General features: G+C 37.3%; 1 protein-coding gene across 5 annotated transcripts in view; it reads right to left on the bottom strand.

The window, feature by feature from the left end:
* The window catches only part of ANGPT1 (angiopoietin 1), a 475361-nt gene that overhangs the window by 24073 nt on the left and 432131 nt on the right, over nucleotides 1-19157 (bottom strand). For 3 of the 5 annotated variants that reach the window (XR_015140625.1, XM_086336288.1, XM_086336291.1), the window contains one exon: nucleotides 18972-19138. Coding sequence is in view for 3 of the 5 variants with exons in the window: in XM_086336288.1 (XP_086192414.1) it covers nucleotides 18972-19138 (167 nt within the window). In the remaining 2 variants the exon portion in view is untranslated. Of the gene's footprint in view, nucleotides 1-16661; nucleotides 17144-18971; nucleotides 19139-19157 lie in introns of those variants that run through there. The other 2 variants (XR_015140626.1, XM_086336289.1) reach the window with 1 other exon arrangement.

The raw sequence follows: 19157 nt of genomic DNA on the forward strand, positions 1-19157 counted from the left end.
TTTTATTTTGGCTCTGAGTTCTCTCCCTGCCACCATATGGAACTAGTTTGTCTTTTTCATAATCACTTGAAGAAAATGCAAAATAACCCCCACAGTTCTCTTTCAGAGCCTGGTAGCAATGACTCAATTTGACAGAGTTTCCCAACACTGTTATGTCTTCTGGTTGCTGCTCCAGGGCTGTCTCTGCTTTAACCACCCTCCCTGCCCTGCCCCCACCCTACTGAAAGGGCTGGGCACCAGCAAAGAGTGATACCAGAACATGTCTTTTAGCACTGAGTTTAAATGATATAGGTAACGTCTTTTGCTGAAAGTAAAGACAATATTTCTCTTGTCAGTCTATACAGAGAGAAACCAGTGTTTGCCTTTGCGTAGACTTCCAGCAAGATGAGGCGTTTATTTGGTGTCATGAAGAGGTCGTAGAGAGGTATACAATGATTAGTATGTATGAAAGAAGGTAAGGGAAAAAAAATCAAAAGATGCCAAAGTGTTCAAAAAGTTTGGTGGAAAAAATTAGCTTTGCAATCTATGGAGGACGTGGACTTTGCGAGAGGGATGAGGAGGGTATTTTCAATAAAAGGGGTGTGAAATTCATAGCATAATTAAAGTGAAGTAACTTAAGATAAAAAAAGTAAGATATAAATGGGACTCATCCTTTGAATGTGTTGGGAATGTCGAGTGAAAAGGCAGGCAAAGAACTTATTTAGATACTAAGCACTTAAGATAGATTTTTATTCCTTTTTTCATTTCTATTAGTATTTGAAGCTGAAAATTACTTATTTTGTTTTTATATATTGGTCTTTTTGTTAAGTATAGAGTTCTACAATGAGAATTACTAAGGCTGGAAGTCTTGAGATAAAGACAAGAATATAAATTTTATCTTAGCACAAAGAAGACTTGAGTTCTATATTAGCCATTCCTAATATAGTAAACTTATCTCTAGTTAAACAATGTTTTCTATTTCTTTTCAAAATAGCATCAAGATGAACATTTTATTCCCTTTAAATAAAGAGATTGTGCAGGATTGTGCAAGCACATATTGGACTTATAAATGACCAAAACTTTACTGAACCGATCCTTTGCTCCCAAGTCTAAAATCAACCATCTTTCAAATTAAGGATAAGATAGAGATTGAGAGATACTTAAAGATATAAATATCAACAAGATATAGGTGTTTGGGTACAGAGTAAGTATGAATGAAGAAAATAATTGGCAATAAAGTCGTTAACTAAAATTTTTCCTTCTTTCATCTACCCACTGCCCACAAAAAATAAACACATAAAACATTAGCTTCTGATGAGTAGGACTGTGGTATGTACATTTGCATATGAGTGTCTATAGACCACAAGAGATAACAGAACAGAGTTGGGAGCTTAATCGTCTGGGTATGCACTGTAGCTCTTATCCTTTCTGATCCTCGGTTGTTCCTCTACAAAATGAATCTAATAATAGTAGTGTCCTTCTAATACTGTTGTGACAAATAAATGAAGTAATACATATAAAGGGGCTTCCCCAGTGGCGAAGTGGAAAAGAATCTGCCTGCCAATGCAGGATGTGCAAGAGATGCAGGTTTGATCCTTGGGTTGGGAAGATTCCCTGGAGAAGGAAATGGCAACCCACTCTGGTATTCTTGCCTGCAAAATTCCATGGACAGAGGAGCCTGGAAGGCTATAGTCCATGGCGTTGTGAAGAGTTGGATGCAACTGAGAAACTGAGCTCAAAATATATAACTCAATATATATAAAAGTCTTGGAAAGATTGTTGCATGTAGAGTACTTATCAATTTTAACAAAAAATTAAACAAAGAAATCAAACTTCCCTAACCAATAACTATAAACAACAGAGAAGCACAGTAAACATTAGCTAAACAAAAAAAGTCTAAATTAAACAAGCAAAATGTATATGACATTGATACATATGCATAAGCATACTGAAAGTGACAAAAATAGTGCGATAGACGTGCGGCTAAATAAGACACATATGTAGGCAATAAGCTGGAGAAATAATAGATGAGAAAAGGCCAGTTTTCTCAAATTAATAGGCCCCATTTCCTTTGAAAGTTTTTCTCATTTTTATACAGAGCAAGCAGAATACTAAGCACAAAAAAATAAGAAAACAGAGTTGCTTTGATGACCACTTAAGTTAAGGTCTACATTATTTTGAACCCAGAGGCCTGAATAATAATCCTTTAATTCAAAGGTCCGTCCCAGTCAAGGCTATGGTTTTTCCAGTAGTCATGTATGGATGTGAGAGTTGGACTATAAAGAAAGCTAAGTGCTGAAGGATTGATGGTTTTGAACTGTGGTGTTGGAGAAGACTCTTGAGAGTCCCTTGGACTGCAAGGAGATCCAGCTAGTCCATCCTAAAGGAGATCACTCCTGGGTGTTCATTGATGCTGGGAAAGATTGAGGCAGAAGGAGAAGGGGACAACAGAGGATGAGATGGTTGGATGTTATCACCAACTCAACGGACATGAGTTTGGGTGAACTCTGGGAGTTGATGACAGACAGGGAGGCCTGGCGTGCTGCGGTTCATGGAGGTGCAAACAGTCGGACACAACTGAGCGACTGAACTGAACTGAATTCAAACATTTATTCTTTAATAAATTAATATTATAATCTTTTGAGAATCCTATGTTTTTCTTGCAAGTGTGCTTTATTGGCTGAATCCAATATATACATTTTTTCCTTTCTTTACTTATAATTGATACTTGGAAAAATCCCTGAAAATATCACCCATTCCAACCTATACTTTATCATTTCTACTTTCTGAAATCTTCCTTCATGACACTGTCTTTTTAAGTTGGCATTATCTGTTCGCAAATGGAACTGTATCACTGGTAAATCACCAGAATTTGTGTAGTGTATTAGTTCAGTTCAGTTTAGTCGTTCAGTCTTGTCTATTTGCAACCCCATGGTGTATTGTAATGGCGTTAGTGTATTACTCTAACCATCATTTAAGAAGGAGTATCTTATCTTATTTGCTTCGTAAGCCTCAGATGTCCTGATGCAGATATGTAATTCGATGCATTTCTTTAACATGATCAGTGGAAGATGTGCAAGTGTGAAAAATGCCTGAGATAGCAAGGGTCATGGAAATCTGTGCTGTGATTAAGAAAGAAGCATTTCCAGAATTACAGAAAATTTCAGCCCCAAATAATGAGAAACTTCAGAGAAGCCAGTTTCATTTATTCCCTGGTTCTATTATGACTGGAGGAGCCTGGTAGGCTGTAGTCCATGGGGTCGCTAAGAGTCGAACACGACTGAGTGACTTCCCTTTCACTTTTCACTTTTATTCTTTGGAGAAGGAAATGGCAACCCACTCCAGTGTTCTTGCCTGGAGAATCCCAAGGATGGGGGAGCCTGGTGGGCTTCCATCTCCAGGGTTGCACAGAGTCGGGCATGACTGAAGCGACTTAGCAGCAGCAGCAGCAGCAATATAGTATTAGTTTTCATTGTACATATTTAAATTGTACACTCATTTTTCATCTAAGTTTTGACAACACAGATTTTTAATGTCCCTTTCTTGACTTCAGTTCAGTTCAGTCGTTCAGTCGTCTCTGACTCTTTGTGACCCCATGGACTGCAGCACACAGGGCTTCCCTGTCCATCACCAAATCCAGAGCTTGCTCAAACTCATGTCTATCGAGTTGGTGATGCCATCCAACCATCTCATCCTCTGTCGTCCCCTTCTCCTCCTGTCTTCTAACTTTCCAGCATCAGGGTCATTTCCAATGAGTCAATTCTTCGCATCAGGTGGCCAATGTATTGGAGTTTCAGCTTCAATATCAGGCCTTCCAATGAACACCCAGGACTGATCTCCTTTAGGATGGACTGGTTGGACCTCCTTGCAGTCCCAGGGACTCTCAAGAGTCTTCTCCAACACCACAGTTCAAAAGCACCAATTCTTTGGCACTCAGCTTTCTTTATGGTCCAACTCTCATATCCATACATGGCTACTGGAAAAACCATAGCTTTGACTAGATGGGCCTTTGTTGGCAAAGTAATGTCTCTACTTTTTAATATGATATTTAGGTTGGTCATAACTTTTCTTCCAAGGAGCAAGCATCTTTTAATTTCATGACTGCAGTTGCCATCTGCAGTAATTTTGGAGCCCAAGAAGATAAAGTCTGTCAATGTTTCCACGTTTCCACATCTATTTGCCATGAAGTGATGGGACTGGATGCCATGATCTTAGTTTTCTGAATGTTGAGTTTTAAGCCAACTTTTTGACTCTCCTCTTTCACTTTCATCAAGAGGCTCTTTAGTTCCTCTTCACTTTCTGCCATAAAGGTGGTGTCATCTGCATATCTGAGATTATTGATATTTCTCCTGGCAATCTTGATTCCAGCTTGTGCTTCATCCAGTCCCATATCTCTCGTGATGTACTCTGCATATAAGTTAAATAAGCAGGGTGACAATATACAGCCTTGTCATACTCCTTTCCCAATTTGGAACCAGTCCATTGTTCCATGTCTAGTTCTAACTGGTGCTTCTTGACCTGCATACAGATTTCTCAGGAAGCAGGTAAGGTGGTCTGGAATTCCCATCATTTTAAGAATGTTCCACAGTTTGTTGTGATCCACAAGATCAAAGGATTTAGCATAGTCAGTGAAGCAGAATTAGATGTTCTTCTGGAATTCTCTTGCTTTTTCTATAATGCAACGGATATTGACAATTTGATATCTTGTTCCTCTGCCTTTTCTAAATCCAGCTTGAACATTTGGAAGTTCTTGGTTCATGTATTGTTGAAGCCTCACTTGGAGAATTCTTGACTTACAAATGTTAATATAATAAAATGAGTTGATCAGTTTTTCTCAGTTAGATGACTGTATTTGTTGAAAATTTATGATAAATTCTTTCTCCATTAAAAACAAAATGGTAAACTCGCACTCTGTTATCTCTGAGTGCTTTTGCACAGTGCTGACAGAGTACACTCTAATCTGTACATGTACAAAAATGTATTTTCCTGAAAGCTGTAACAATGAAATCCCATTTCTCAAAGTTCAGAAATACATACTACAGCGATTCTCTGTTTTTAGTTCTAAAGAAAAATAATGTTCTTCTAGTATTCCTCCCTTTTCTAAGGATACATTAAAAAAATGAGTGCCAAGTGAATTACATGGCACTGAGACCCCTGTAAAGAACATAAACAGTCCCTTAAACTTATTTCAATTTGGCATCATGTGTGGCTGACAAAGTTAGTTCTGAGTGAGTGGCTCACTGACCAGACCTCTTCTGGTGCCTAGCAGACCAGGCCAACAGCCATCTCAGAGAGTTTATGGGTTTGCTTTTTTAACAAAAATTAAGCCAGGATCTTGTAAAACTTATGATTGAAACTGGTCATTTTTTTTTTTTTTTAGCATAAACAAGTTCAAGGGAGGTAGTTTTGTTCTCATTTTTATTTCTGTCTAAAGAGCAGCAAGAAACTTTCTTTCCAGCATTCCGTAGAGGAATACAGAGGAGAAGGAAAGGGTGAGTAGAATGCTGAAAACCATTGAGAGACACTGTCTGAGGATTTTTGCAAAGAGAAAATATGTTCTCTTGTCCTTGGACAATGTGTTGTTATAAGTTCTGCAAATAAGGCTTCAGATTGTTCTGTTGACCCAAAATCATCAGTATATTTATTTCTCTCCACAGTTAATGTAATATAGAGTCCATTTCTTTATCATGTAATATGGCCTTCATTTTCTGTAGTGCAGCAAACCTCAACATATAAGATACTTGCTTTTGTCTAACTAAGGCAGGCTCTCTCCCACCTCTGGGTCTTTGCCCACATTGCTCCTTCTGGCTACAATATCAAGACTTTCCTCCTCCTGCCACCATCCTCCATACAAGCTTTGTGGACACTTATTATTCACAAATAACCAAAAATTTCCTCTAGGAAGCTTTTCCTGGTCCCCTTCAATCTCCTCCAATGTACCCCATCCATCCTCAAACTCAGCCAAGTTGACCTCTTTTCTTCATTGCCCAACTTAGCTTAATTCTAAGGGTTCTTATTATGAAGCTGAATCACACATAAATGCAAGCAAAATCTGTGCTTGTTCATTTATTCTGGGAGAAGATGCATAGCTTCAGCAAAACTTTTAAAAGATCTATAATTCCTTGATCAAAAGCCAAAACAGTACAAAACAAATAAATCAAAAGGGCATGTTAAAATATACTGCAGCTGAAACTTTTAAGTCAACTAACCCATATTTTCTTCCATCTCTTAATCTATTTATTCCACAAGACCAACAGGGATGATGTTTCCTTTCAGTGTCATTAAAGTATTGATTCTGCCAGCATCATCTGGGTATACTTGGTAGGCTTGAGATACGTAGGTTCTATCCCAGGATCAGAATCTCTGGATGTGAGATTCAGAAATCTACACTTTAGATAAACATCTTAGTTGACTATATGCATACTCAAATTTTGCAAATAACAGAGTAGTACCAGTACCAAGGAAATAATAGCAACATAGTAAATGTTTGGTGGGTGACCAGCTGACTGAATGAATGAATGCAGATTCTGATTTCAAAAGAATTGTAACAACTATTAAGAGACTAATTTTAGTGAAGTTATGTAAATTAAAGCAAAACCATATTCACATAAGAGAAAAAAGAAAATAATTATGAATATTGGACCACTAAGTATTGGAGAAGGAAATGGCAGCCCACTCCAGTGTTCTTGCCTGGAGAATCCCGGGACGGGGGAGCCTGGTGGGCTGCCGTCTACGGGGTCGCACAGAGTCAGACGTGACTGAAGCGACTTAGCAGCAGCAGCAAGTATATCATAATTATTATTTATTAACAAGCCAAGAAAATATTGACTTAACATCTCTAACTGTCAGCATATGCTCTAGGTTAGGAGACATTAAAGAAGCATATCATATTCAAATGTAATTCTTCTCCTAAGAAAGAATACTAGGTATATTTTAAAAATCAGATTATAAATAGGTACAAACTATTCATTTGCTCTTTAACACATCCATTATTTTTAAGGCACAGTTAATTAAAATAATTATTTTATAACAATGTTGTCACACCAATTGTTTATATAATGACTTCTGATCTTCAGATCTGGAAAATTCTCTCTATAAATGATCATAAGCACATGTGAGGAGAATGAAGTATTTTTCATTTGCAGTCTAAAAATGAATAAGACTAAAATTATTCTTTCTCCAGGTGTTTAGTTGAGTTTCTGGGGCAAGTAATTAAACAGTACTTTTGATTCATTAGAGCTTCCTTGGTGGCTCAGAGGATAAAGCGTCTGCCCGCAATGCGGGAAACCTTGGTTCTATCCCTGGGTTGGGAAGATCCCCTGGAGAAGGAAATGGCAACCCACTCAAGTATTCTTGCCTGGAGAATCCCATGGATGGAGGAGCCTGGTAGGCTACAGTCCATGGGGTTGCAAAGAGTCAGACATGACTGAACACCTTCACTTTCTTTTTCTTTCTTTCTTTTGATTCTTTCAATAGAGAATGAGCAGAACAGTTTAAGCACTTGTATGTTAGTATCAAAAGAGACATATCTAAGCATTCTGCAAATATTTGGCATGAAGTAAATGCTCAAGTAAAGGGCTTTCCTGCTGGCTCAGACAGTAAAGAATCTGCAGGAGACCTGGGTTGGGAATATCCCTTGAAGAAGGGAATGGCTACCCACTACAGTATTCTTGCCTGGAGAATTCCATGGACAGAAGAGCCTGGTGGGCTACAGTCCATGGGGTAGCAAGGAGTCGGACACAACTGAGCCACTAACACTTTCACTTTGGGCTTCCCCTGTGGCTCAGTGGTAATAGAATCTGCCTGCAATGAAGGAGACACAGCACAAGCCGTGAGTTCAATCCCTAGGCTGGGAAGATCCCCTGGAGAAGGGAATGGCTAACCACTCCACTAACATTCCAGTATTCTTGCCTGGAAAATCCCATGGACAGAGAAGCCTGGGGAGCTCGTTCTATAGGGTTGCATAGTTGGACACGACTTAAAAACTAAACACACACAAATGTTCAATTAATATAGAGAAGGCAATGGCAACCCACTCCAGTACTCTTACTGGTAGGCTGCAGTCCATGGGGTCGCTAAGAGTCGGACACTACTGACTGACTTCACTTTCACTTTCATGCATTGGAGAACGAAATGGCAACCCACTCCATGTTCTTGCTTGGAGAATCCCAGGGACGGGGAAGCCTGGTTGGCTGCCATCTATGGGGTTGCACAGAGTTGGACACGACTGAAGAGACTTAGCAGCAGCGGCGGCAACAGCAGAGTTAATTGTTATGATTATATTATCAGCACAGAATTTATAGTTGAGCTTTTAATGTTCATATATACTTGTTTAGTTGCTAAGCTCTGTTCAACTCTTTTGAGACTCCATGGACTGTATCCCCCCAGGCTTCTCTGTCCATGGGAATTTCAAAAAAAGGATACTGGAGTTAAGTTGCTATTTCCTTCTCCAGGGTATCTTCCCACCAGGGATCAAACCCACGTCTCCTGCACTGGCAGGTAGATTATTTGCCACTGAACCATCAGGGAAGCTTCATGGGTAACTACTTATGGTTGAAATGAGTAAAGGTTCTCAAAAATAAATAAATCATCTACAAAGAAAAAGCACTGTATTAGTTACAGGATAGTCAATATTTTATATTGTCATTTTCATCAGTTAAAAGCTTTTTACTAAAAATATAACTAAGTCTCATACTTTCTGATAAGTTCACAGTTATTTACCTGTGATTTCTAAAACAAACAAACAAACAAACAAACAAAAAATCAGTTTACTCACCTAGTGGCAACTATCAAAATTGTAGGCAGAGTACTTAGTCCTTGTAACCCACAAACTACTTATTTATGACAGCAATAAAGCATCCTTTTCCAGAATTAATTGGCCGAGGGAATAAGATATGCCTTACATTTATTTTACTAATATTTTATTTCATTTGCTTGGCATCATGCAAAATAGAAATTCTTGCATAACTTTGGAGGTTAAAAAAAATAAACAGAAAAGTCTGTAGTTGAATAGATCAAAGAAATGAATCTCATCCAAGAAACAATCCAAGAAATTAAAAAATACTACTTTATTAAAAACCTTACATGGAAACTGTCATATGTTGCCATTCTTTACCATAAACCTCTGGATATTGACTTGGTCTCTGAATTTCTAGCATCTGGATCAATAATGGCCATATAGTAATCACTGTGTTTGCTGAATTCACAAAAGACATCTTTGTTGATGTGTCTTTCATATACTTATTAGAAAGTGCTTCCTTTCCAGACATATGCCAAGCATTGTAGAGAGGTCCCTGCCCTCCTAGAAATGGCAGTCTAATAAGAGGGAATAGTCCATTACAACCTACTGTGATAAGAAGTCTGATAAAGGTATGCACAGAGCACAGGGAGAGCATATAGAAGGGGCTCATTACCCAACCTAAAAAACAGAGCTCTACAGTCTGAGCTAAGACAATCAAGTCAGGAAAGAGGTTAAGCTCTTGAAGGACAAACATTAAGTTGTGTGTATTTGCCTCACCCACCATGTTCTGCACACTGCTGTTGCTCATATTTATTGAACAGGGTAATGAAAACATTGAGTGACAAGAAAATTGATTGAGTGTGAGAAAAGATCATGAAGACAGGCTGTGCTTGGGGGCTAAGTCCTAAGTCTCTGACATATTACTAGCTGTCTGGCTCTCCTCTTTGCTGTTAGCATCGTACTCCATCATTATATTTTTATACTCTATAAAATACAATACCTTACTACTTGCAGTTCACCTAATGAGACATACTGGGTCTCACTTACAAGCTTTCACATATGCTATTCACTCTTCTGCCTCCAACTTGACTTATTTCTCTAGCTAAATCTAATTTGCCATTTTAATGTCAACTTAGGTCACCACTTGGAGGCCTCCCCAGTCCCCTAAAATTGGTTAGGTCCCCCTATTAATGCCATATTTCTCTTTGTCCCTGAACTCACTATGTTCATGGCACTGTAATTGCCTGTTTGTCTGCTATCTACCCCTAGCCTCACTGCACACGAGTATAGACATGTGTGAACACACACACACATGACTATACTGAAACATCTCTGGAAATATTACCCTAGGACAGCACATAATAGAAAATAACAAATATTTTCTTCATTGAAGACAGAACCTTCATCATTTCAGTGGTGGCCAATATTAGGAGGACCTCCAGCAGTGGGATCATAGGACATTTCCACAGATTACTTCCTGGAGGCAGCGCTAGCTGGTTCTAACAATCTTTGCCAATCTATACATTTCCAGGACAGTAGTTCTCTGAGCCCCAACACTACTCACTCTGGAGCAGGAATCCTGGGAATTCTTAGACCTAGCAGCACCAAGGTGTTTCTCATCTTGGAAAAATCTGACTCTGGAGACTGACATTAATCTGCATTAAAGTCAAGAGATTTCTTGACCCTTATAAGACCTGAAGAAGACACAGAGGGACTTTGTAAGATCATGTCTTTTTCTTCTTGAAATACTTCATCTCAGTTTAAGGATTATAAAATACAAATTTTGTTAAATAAAACAATTCCTTCTCTGTTTTAGAAAGCATAACCACAACAAACTTCATAGTCTAAATAAAAGTAATACAACTCCCAAGTTGGAGAAATTATTTGAAAATACAAATAAAACTGCTTAAAGCCGTAGGTTTGATATCTAGGTTAAAAATTTAAGAGGCTAGAATCTGCCAAGAGATTTCCTATGTGTTTATTTTCTACCTTGATCAATCCAGAACCGCTGTAAGAAATAAATTTCCCCTTAGTATTTCAACACATATGCTACTGTTCTATCTGGGACCAGAGGATCATAGAAATTAAAAACATTTCACTAAGAATTGAAAAAACTTTTGAAATACCTATAAAAAATGCAGGACTTAAATTTACGTGGGAGACTCAAGAAAATTCTTTTCAATCCACACTAATTTGTTTTTCCTTTAAAATACATACATGGTTTGGGAATGCTTTAATGACTGGAAAAAAGGATTTTGGAATTGGAAAGACTTCATCCTTCTTATCCCTCCTTTTTACTCCTTTTGCTCCTCATTTTACTTCTGAGTACCTGAAAACTGGGAAAGTAAGGCCACTTGTCCAAGGTCACTCAGAAAAGTAACTACTAGATCCAAGTCTAGAGTTCATGTCTTTTGATTCCCAATGCAATATTTTACCCAGTACATAAAACTGCTTCCCAATAAAGATATTTACCAAAATAAACTTTGTGCCAAAAGATGCTTCATGGCCAAATTATTTTTAAGTTGCTTTTTTTGGGTAATTTTGTTTAAACATCTTATTCATCTCTTCCATGTGGAATCTCTTTCAGAGCAAGGCTTTACTATAGCCCTGAAAGCATCATTCATCTCCAACAAATAATAGGGGAATGACAAAATGAGAAGAATATTCCCAAACTATAAATATAAAGTATATTTATAAATATAATGGCAAGATTACAATTATAATCTAAAATGTAAATTAAATAGTTAAACATTATCATTCAGATTTCATGAATACAAACTTTCTATTGGCTTAAAGAAGAGCTATCTTTAAGCCTGTCATTATACTATCCGTGATCGAGAATTTATTAATTTAGTTAATATAAAAATATCAAAGGAATAAACTTCAGAGAGCAAACTACAACCAAGAATGGAAAAAATTAACTTGCAAAGTTACTTGATAAAATCATACACAAAATTTATCTCCAGTTGGTAAATCATTATTTTTCCAGGTATACTAAAATAGTACAGTGTAGTACAAATGTCTGAGGCACTAGAAGGGGAAGACCAAAGGGATATTGTAGTAATAAAGTCCCCACGACCACTTCAACCAACACAAATCAGCTTTATGTGACATATCTTGTAAGAATTTTCTTTATAACTACATATTCTGTTGCCAAGAAATCTCACAAAACTTGAAGTTATTAAACTCAGCCCAACCAGTAATGGGACAAAATGACTTTTTTGTGTCTTTTAATATGATAAAATGGGAAGTACATAGTATCATTTTTCTAGCATTCTTGTCTAAAAGATGTAATTTGAATCTCATCAGAAAGAAATAATCAGATAAATTAATAAAGAGACATTTCTGAGGAAAACTGACCAGGTTTTTTTTTTTTTTTTAATACTAATAATGAGTGTGTGATAGACTGCTCTCAGTAAAAGATGACTAAAGAGACCTCAGATACTTTGAGGGAATCTGAACTAGGTCCTGCATCCAAAGAAGTAAACAGATAACTACCAATCAGTAAAAGACATTTTGGGGACAGGGGTGGTGGAGAGTTGAATTTTAATAGAGGACTATACTAAATTTTTTATTGAATAAATAATAAACATCTTGAGTATGATAAAAATTGAATTAAACAATAAAACATATCTTTAATAGTTGTATCGCACTTAAGCTTGCCCAATACAAAAATATGTTTACAAACTCTTTCTAATTGGATTCATATAACAAAATGGTGAGAACTACAGAAGAAAGGACATTATTCCCAACTAAAGATGAAAAAACTGAGGTATAAATGTATTATGTGACTTTCCCAAGTTTTAGCTAGATTATGCTATGTCAACTTGGTTAATCTGAGAACTACATTTCTTAGAATCTTCTTCTTTGTACTGTTTCAGGTTAGAGTTGGCCCAGAGAGGACTTTGCATGAGACCTGGTGGAAGTAAAGTGTGGTGTAGCTCTCAGATTAGCAGGAAGTAAAGTGTGGTCCCGCTTGCAGATTAGCAGGAAGTATAGCGTGGCCCAGCTCTCAGATTAGCATTAGACATGGTAATGCTCGGGGTCAGAGGTGTCCAGCAGCTCTCAGCTCGTCCTCTTTCTACTCTGAATCCAGCCTCCCTCCCCCCATGCTAGGAATGTGTCCAGACTCACCGCTGGATGCTTGACTCACAGCCCCAGGTGACATCGTTACAACTGTCTGAGATCTCTTCTGCCGTGGTCCACTTTGGATCTACCTGATTTCTCAAATTTCCCTGCTGGCTCCAGCTTCTCCACCACTACACTGGGGTTCAAGTATATGTGTTACTGACCCTTCCTCTGATTATTCACCTTCATCTTCTAGAACTTCACTTCCCAAACTCATTTTATATTTGTGTAAGGTGTAATATGTATAAATAAATCCCTATTTCCATAATACTCATCAAGCTTTTGTTTCCCTGACTGAACACTGACTGATGGAACCAAGTTGGCTTTATGGATATGAAGCCAGATTTCACTATTTAAGTTTTCACATCTTCTGATTCCAGTCTTCCCTTGCGGCTCAGCTGTTAAAGAATATGCCTTCAATACAGGAGACCTGGGTTTGATCCCTGGGTTGGGAAGATCCCTTGGAGAAGGGAAAGTCTACCCACTCCAGTATTCTGGCCTGGAGAATTCCATGGACTTTATAGTCCATGGGGTCACAAAGAGTCAGACACAACTCCAGAGTTCTTTCTGGTAGATCATAGTATATTCCTAAACCCACAATTAAACTTTTATTTCTTTTCAGCATCCGATGTGGTGGTGGCTATGTATTTTTTTTTAACTCCAAATACTTGCTGTTGTTCAGTCCCTCAGGCACGTCTGACTGTTTGTGACCCCGTGGACCGCAGCACGCCAGTTCCCTTGTCCTTCACTACCTCCCAGAGCTTGCTCAAACTCATGTCCGTTGAGTCGGTGATGCCATCCAACCATCTTGTCCTCTGTCGTTTCTCCTCCTAGCCTTCAATCTTTCCCAGTATCAGGGTCTTTTCCAATGAGTCAGCTCTTTGCATCAGGTGGCCAAAATACTGGAGCTTCAGCCTCAGCATGTATTCCTCCATTGACTATTCGTACCAGCAAAAACCAGCAAAGTTTTAATGAGAAGAAAAAGGTTACTGTAAGCCCTAAGCTGATAAAACATCTTACTGAAGTATTTTTTTTTTTAGTGAGATCAAAATGTTATCATTTATCAGAGAATTAAAGGGGAGAAAAGTAAAAAATAAATGTATACATAAAGGTGATTTTATTCTAGTGAATAAATTCTGAGCTGCAAGGAGCTTTATAAATAATTTATAGGATGGAAAATTGAGCAATGAGATAATGGGTCCACAACATTAAGATTATTGAAGACAGAAATGGGGTTAGAAGAAACATATTTTATCTCTTAGAATATGTTATTTGAGTGTATTTAATTCCAGAAATTAACTGATACATTTCCCTTTATAAAGGCATGGCCATATGGTGGGTAGTTATAAGATTAAAGCTCAAATTGTGACATTATTAGTACCTGTGACCTTGTGTAAAGTATCGTACTTCAATTTTCTTATGTAAAACAAGGTGCCTGGTGTATACTGTATATTCAGCAAATAACAACTATTAATTGTTAGTAATAATATGGCTGGCTTAGGTATACATCTTCAAATGTATACCTAAATGGTTTCTGTAGGCTAGAAACTTAGAAATTAGTGGGAAAGATCATAAACATTGTTATGTAGTTATCTTACAATTTGTATGATCTTTCCCACTAATTTCTAAGTCATGTGTATGATCTTTCCCACTAATTTCTAAGTTTCTAGACTGTAAAAACCATTTTTTAAAAAATGTGGATTGTTTGTTATTTAGTCGCTAATTTGTGTCCAACTCTTTTGCAATGCCATGAACCAGAGCCCTCTAGGCTCCTCTGTTCATGGAATTTTTCAGGCAAGAATACTAGAGTGGGTAGCCATTTCATTCTCCAGGGATCTTCCAAACCCAAGGATCGAACCCACATCTCCTGCATTGGCAGGTTGGCAGTCAGATTTGTGGATATTTACAGATTGTTATGAATCTTTGTTTGGGACCACAAAGCATCCAAACTGACCTGAGAATGAGGGTGACATTGCACTTCTCTGGGAAATCAGTGTAGGGAGATTCATAGGAATGATTTTAGGACTGATTCCTGTGGCAGACTGAAGAAAGCTGTACTAAGCAGAAGGAGAAGCTGGGTTCACATGCAGTCACAGTGACCATATCAGCTAATTTCAAGTGAAAGCCCTGGATAGTCCCTCAGAACTGTCCTGAATTAGGGCAAGTAGTCTTTAATATATTCCTGTACTGACTCCCTGGATGCAATCTGTCTGTAGGAAGGAGCAGTGACCTTGAATGATATGACTTTCTTCAGCCATACACAGGCATACTCAGGGGACCCTGGCTACAAGCTGTTAGGGCGCACATCCCAGCAGGTGGGAGAAGGAGTGCTTCCAAGGAGAGCCATAGGTGAGCACATCACAGATTACACTATAACAGGTGTCACAGAAGACTTCCTGGAATAAAGGAAAGTCTTAAAGGTTTAGAAGATGCATCCAAAGTTGGGTTCATGTGTATAGGGTAAGGATATAGAATTCCTTTTAATCAGTATGTATCTAGAGCATGAGGAAGATCTATTTAAAATTCTTTTTTGGTTTATACAGTGTGGCCACAACTATTACAAGAACTTTCAAAATTAAATTTTTATTAAGATAAAATATTTTTAAAAAGAAAACTTAAGAAGAGGTGTGGATGGTTAAGAGAAATTGCAAGTAGTTTCTGGACCATATTCACAATGAGGGGTTATCTGTGCAGGGCAGCATGGCAGTAATAGTTGAATAAGTAGCTAGGATCAAGTCATGATGAGTTTTAGGTGGCAGACTTTACCTGTAGATATCTGAGCATTGTTGAAATATGTGAAGGATGGCAGAGACCAAGTCAGATTATCTTTCAGAAAAAATCTTAATAATAGCTTGGAAAGTATATTTGAGAGAATCAAGACTGGAGGCAGGAAGGCTTTATAATAGTCTGGGTGTTGGATGACAAGATCTACATAATACTACCTCTCCAGAGGAAGTATTTAATAATTTCATGTTGATTGTGTGTTATTTCACATGATGTATCTATCACAACACTCTCACATTATTGTTTTTTCTTATTTATATTCTCCTGGGTTCTATAGATTTTATTTTCTATCTGAGATTGAATTTTCCTTGGAGGATAAAAGAAAAATATGTGTATTACATGTACATTTGTAAGCTCATCAATCTATTCACATTTACTTTTAATCTAGAGTAAATGTCTAGAGTATGAAAAAGATATTTAAACCATTTTTTTTGGTTTATACAGTATGACCACAACTATTATAAGAATTTTCCAAATAACAATTACTATTAAGATAGAATACTTTAAAAAAGAAAACTCAAAAATTTCTGAATTTAATTTCAAAGAGGAACAAATATAGAAAATGTAAAAATAGAAAACAAAAACCTATCATGAATTTCATAGTTTTGATTTTAGTTGAAATTTAGTTGAATTTGAGCAGGTCAATTTTCCAAAGCCTCACCCAAGTTTCTTCATCTTTATATGTATCTAATAGTACCTGGCTCAAAATTCATTGTAAGGATTAAATGATTATAGTACTGAAAATAATTCAATAAATTATAAAATACGTATATATAAGTGCATTAATTCCTTTAAGAATTTATCACAGCGAGGCATTCTAATTGAGAGAGAAGAGAAACAAGCACAGAAGCAAAGCTGGACATCTGGAGCCCTGACTTGAGGCCACCCGTGGTGTTACTGGACTTGGAGAATCAGTGCGGGGCATGAGTGAGGAGACAGGTGGAGAGGTTCTCTTTTCAAGCTTCTGTTTGATTTTCTTTAAAAGAGTGAATAATAACACCAGTTTATAGTGTGCTTATTTCAACTAAGCTTTCACCAGAACAGGCATTATATTTTAATGAGCTTTAATTTCTCAATTGATGCCAATATGAATCTTAATATTTAACTGCATAAGAAGGTGATGATTACAGATCTGTTTTCTGCTCAGTCTTGGCAGGAAAGAGGGCCAGAGCCACGAGCTTTATTACAGTAGCATTACAGACTGAAAATTACACAGAACCAGCAGGATTCAAACATCCCATGTTTAAGTCTTTCTTCTTCCTTGGGCAAAAATACTGTAGATTTCTGAACCTCAGCTTTGTTTTCTTTAAAACCAAAGGTTTGGAATTAAATGATGAAGTTCCTTCTGGATTTGTAATTCTGATTCTCAAGGTTCACAATTCTCTCAAGGGACAAAATGAAGATCTCAGAGTGCACAGCTTACTTTAGCTTTCTGATCACAGATCTGCATCATTTGGGTCAAAATTACAAAGATGCTCAAGGACTAGGAAATGCTCAGTGAGGGCAGAGGGCCTGGAAGAGGAGACAAGAGTGCATTCCTCAAGCAGATGCCAGAATGACAATCATACTACGCATCCTGAAGCCTACTTCAGAGGCCTCTAACACCCCTAAACCTGTACCCTTAATACCACCCCATCCTCATAAGCATGCTCACATACATACACACACACACACACACACACACAAACTGGAGATGTTTTGGAAAAGAACCAAAGCAAATTCTTCAGGAGCCTAGAAAAAGACTAGACTAATTATTTGCTAGTCCTATTGTCAGTCTGTCTGACATTAGTCAAGTTTCATATAGTTTCAAGTTTCAACTCAAAACATTTACACAAGAGTATCCCTGATGTTTTACAGTGGTTTTTCTTGTTTTAAAACTCTCAAAATATTGACCTCCTTGGAAACATTTCTTCTCACACTCCATTGGATTTTATAAATGTCTTTTCTTTCGTTTCTTGAGTTGCCATATGCACACCCTCAGTCCCCACCATGAGACTATCAACTCCTTGGATCAATTTCACATCTTCTGTTGTAGTGATATCATCACTGTTTGTTAAGAAAATGATTATTATGTCTCCAAGGATTCAATCCCATACATAATCCATTAAAATAAAATGAGATGCATTCATAAAAGTTATAGATTTAAACTCCTGAAGGATGGTATGTCTCGGAAATATAAACAAACAGCAGAAACAGTTGAATTATGAGGAGGTGGCCACACAGGTTGGAATATAAGCATCAGGTCTTGGTAGCTGTCACTGCATTTTGCTTGAAGCAGTGTGCCAACCCTTTAATGTATACACTTGTGTTTCCAAGACCAGGGTAGAGTAGCCACAATATCAAGAGTTTAAAATCACTGCAACTCTAATTTACTGTTTATCTAATTTACAGAACTGAGTCACATGTAATCATTAAGGACCTGCTATGTGCCAAGTATTGCCTTTATGGGTAGTGATATAAAAGCAACTGAAATATACTTCCTGTTCTCAAGGAAGGCCAACCAGTTATTTAGTGACCTAATTTGTAACAAAGATAAACTGTGAGGTCTGGGAGACTAGTGATCTCATCACTGACCGCAAATTTGCCAGTGCCTAGTAGAGTTCCTAGAAGATAGAAGCAATGCAGTGTTTGTGAAATAAATTTACTGCCCTGTGTTACTTACTTAGCAATTTTTTCCTAGTGTACAAGCTGCTCATTGAAAAAAAAAGAATATCTGAGATATTAACAATTAAGGATATAGTCTATCCTTATATCTGCAATGATATAAAAAACACAACATGTTGTGTATATTGATGTTATTACTTGGAGTTACTTCTGTCTTTCACATTTTGACCAAAAAATTCTAAATTATGCCTCACCTTATTTTTCATGTAAATCACTCAAACATAAAATTTTATCCCTCTTTTGTCACCTTCAAGATAATATAAAAAATAATTTAAGAAAGGTAAATGAGGAAAGTGCAAGTAAAAAATCTGGTGGAAAATAGTATTTATTTCAAGCCCCCAAGTTTGAGTCAATTCTCTGTCATCAGTTTTATATGTATGAATTCACTGCACCTTCATAACAATGATAGCAATAATGAAAATACAAACAATAATATCACACGAATTAATTCCCTATCTCTAGAATTTGAGCCAACATCAAAATAATCAGTCTGTGAAAACTGAAATTTAAAGTTTTGAACATGACTTTACAGGGCTTTTGGTATCTCTCTGTCATAGGCCAAAACAGACTGATTTTCATTTTGAAGGATCATTTCTTTATTTTCCACACTTTTCCATTAAAACTCTTAAATGACTAGGCATGAGGCAGTTGAACACCACATCCAAGAAGGATTTACCTGTAGTTCTGCTTTTCATTTCCTATGTGGAATCTGTCGTACTGTGAATAGGCTCGGTTTCCTTCCCAGTCCAATAACTCAATTCTTAGAGTGTACTGCCTCTGACTGGTTATGGCAAAAATAAACTCGTTCCCCAACCAATATTCACCAGAGGGATTTCCAAAACCCTGCCAAAGAAGACAGAGA

The sequence above is a fragment of the Bos grunniens genome, chromosome 14 (assembly GCF_055505025.1).
Source record: "Bos grunniens cultivar Pamir isolate PY7600 chromosome 14, Bosgru_T2T1.0, whole genome shotgun sequence".
In the NCBI taxonomy this organism is placed as follows: Eukaryota; Metazoa; Chordata; class Mammalia; order Artiodactyla; family Bovidae; genus Bos; species Bos grunniens.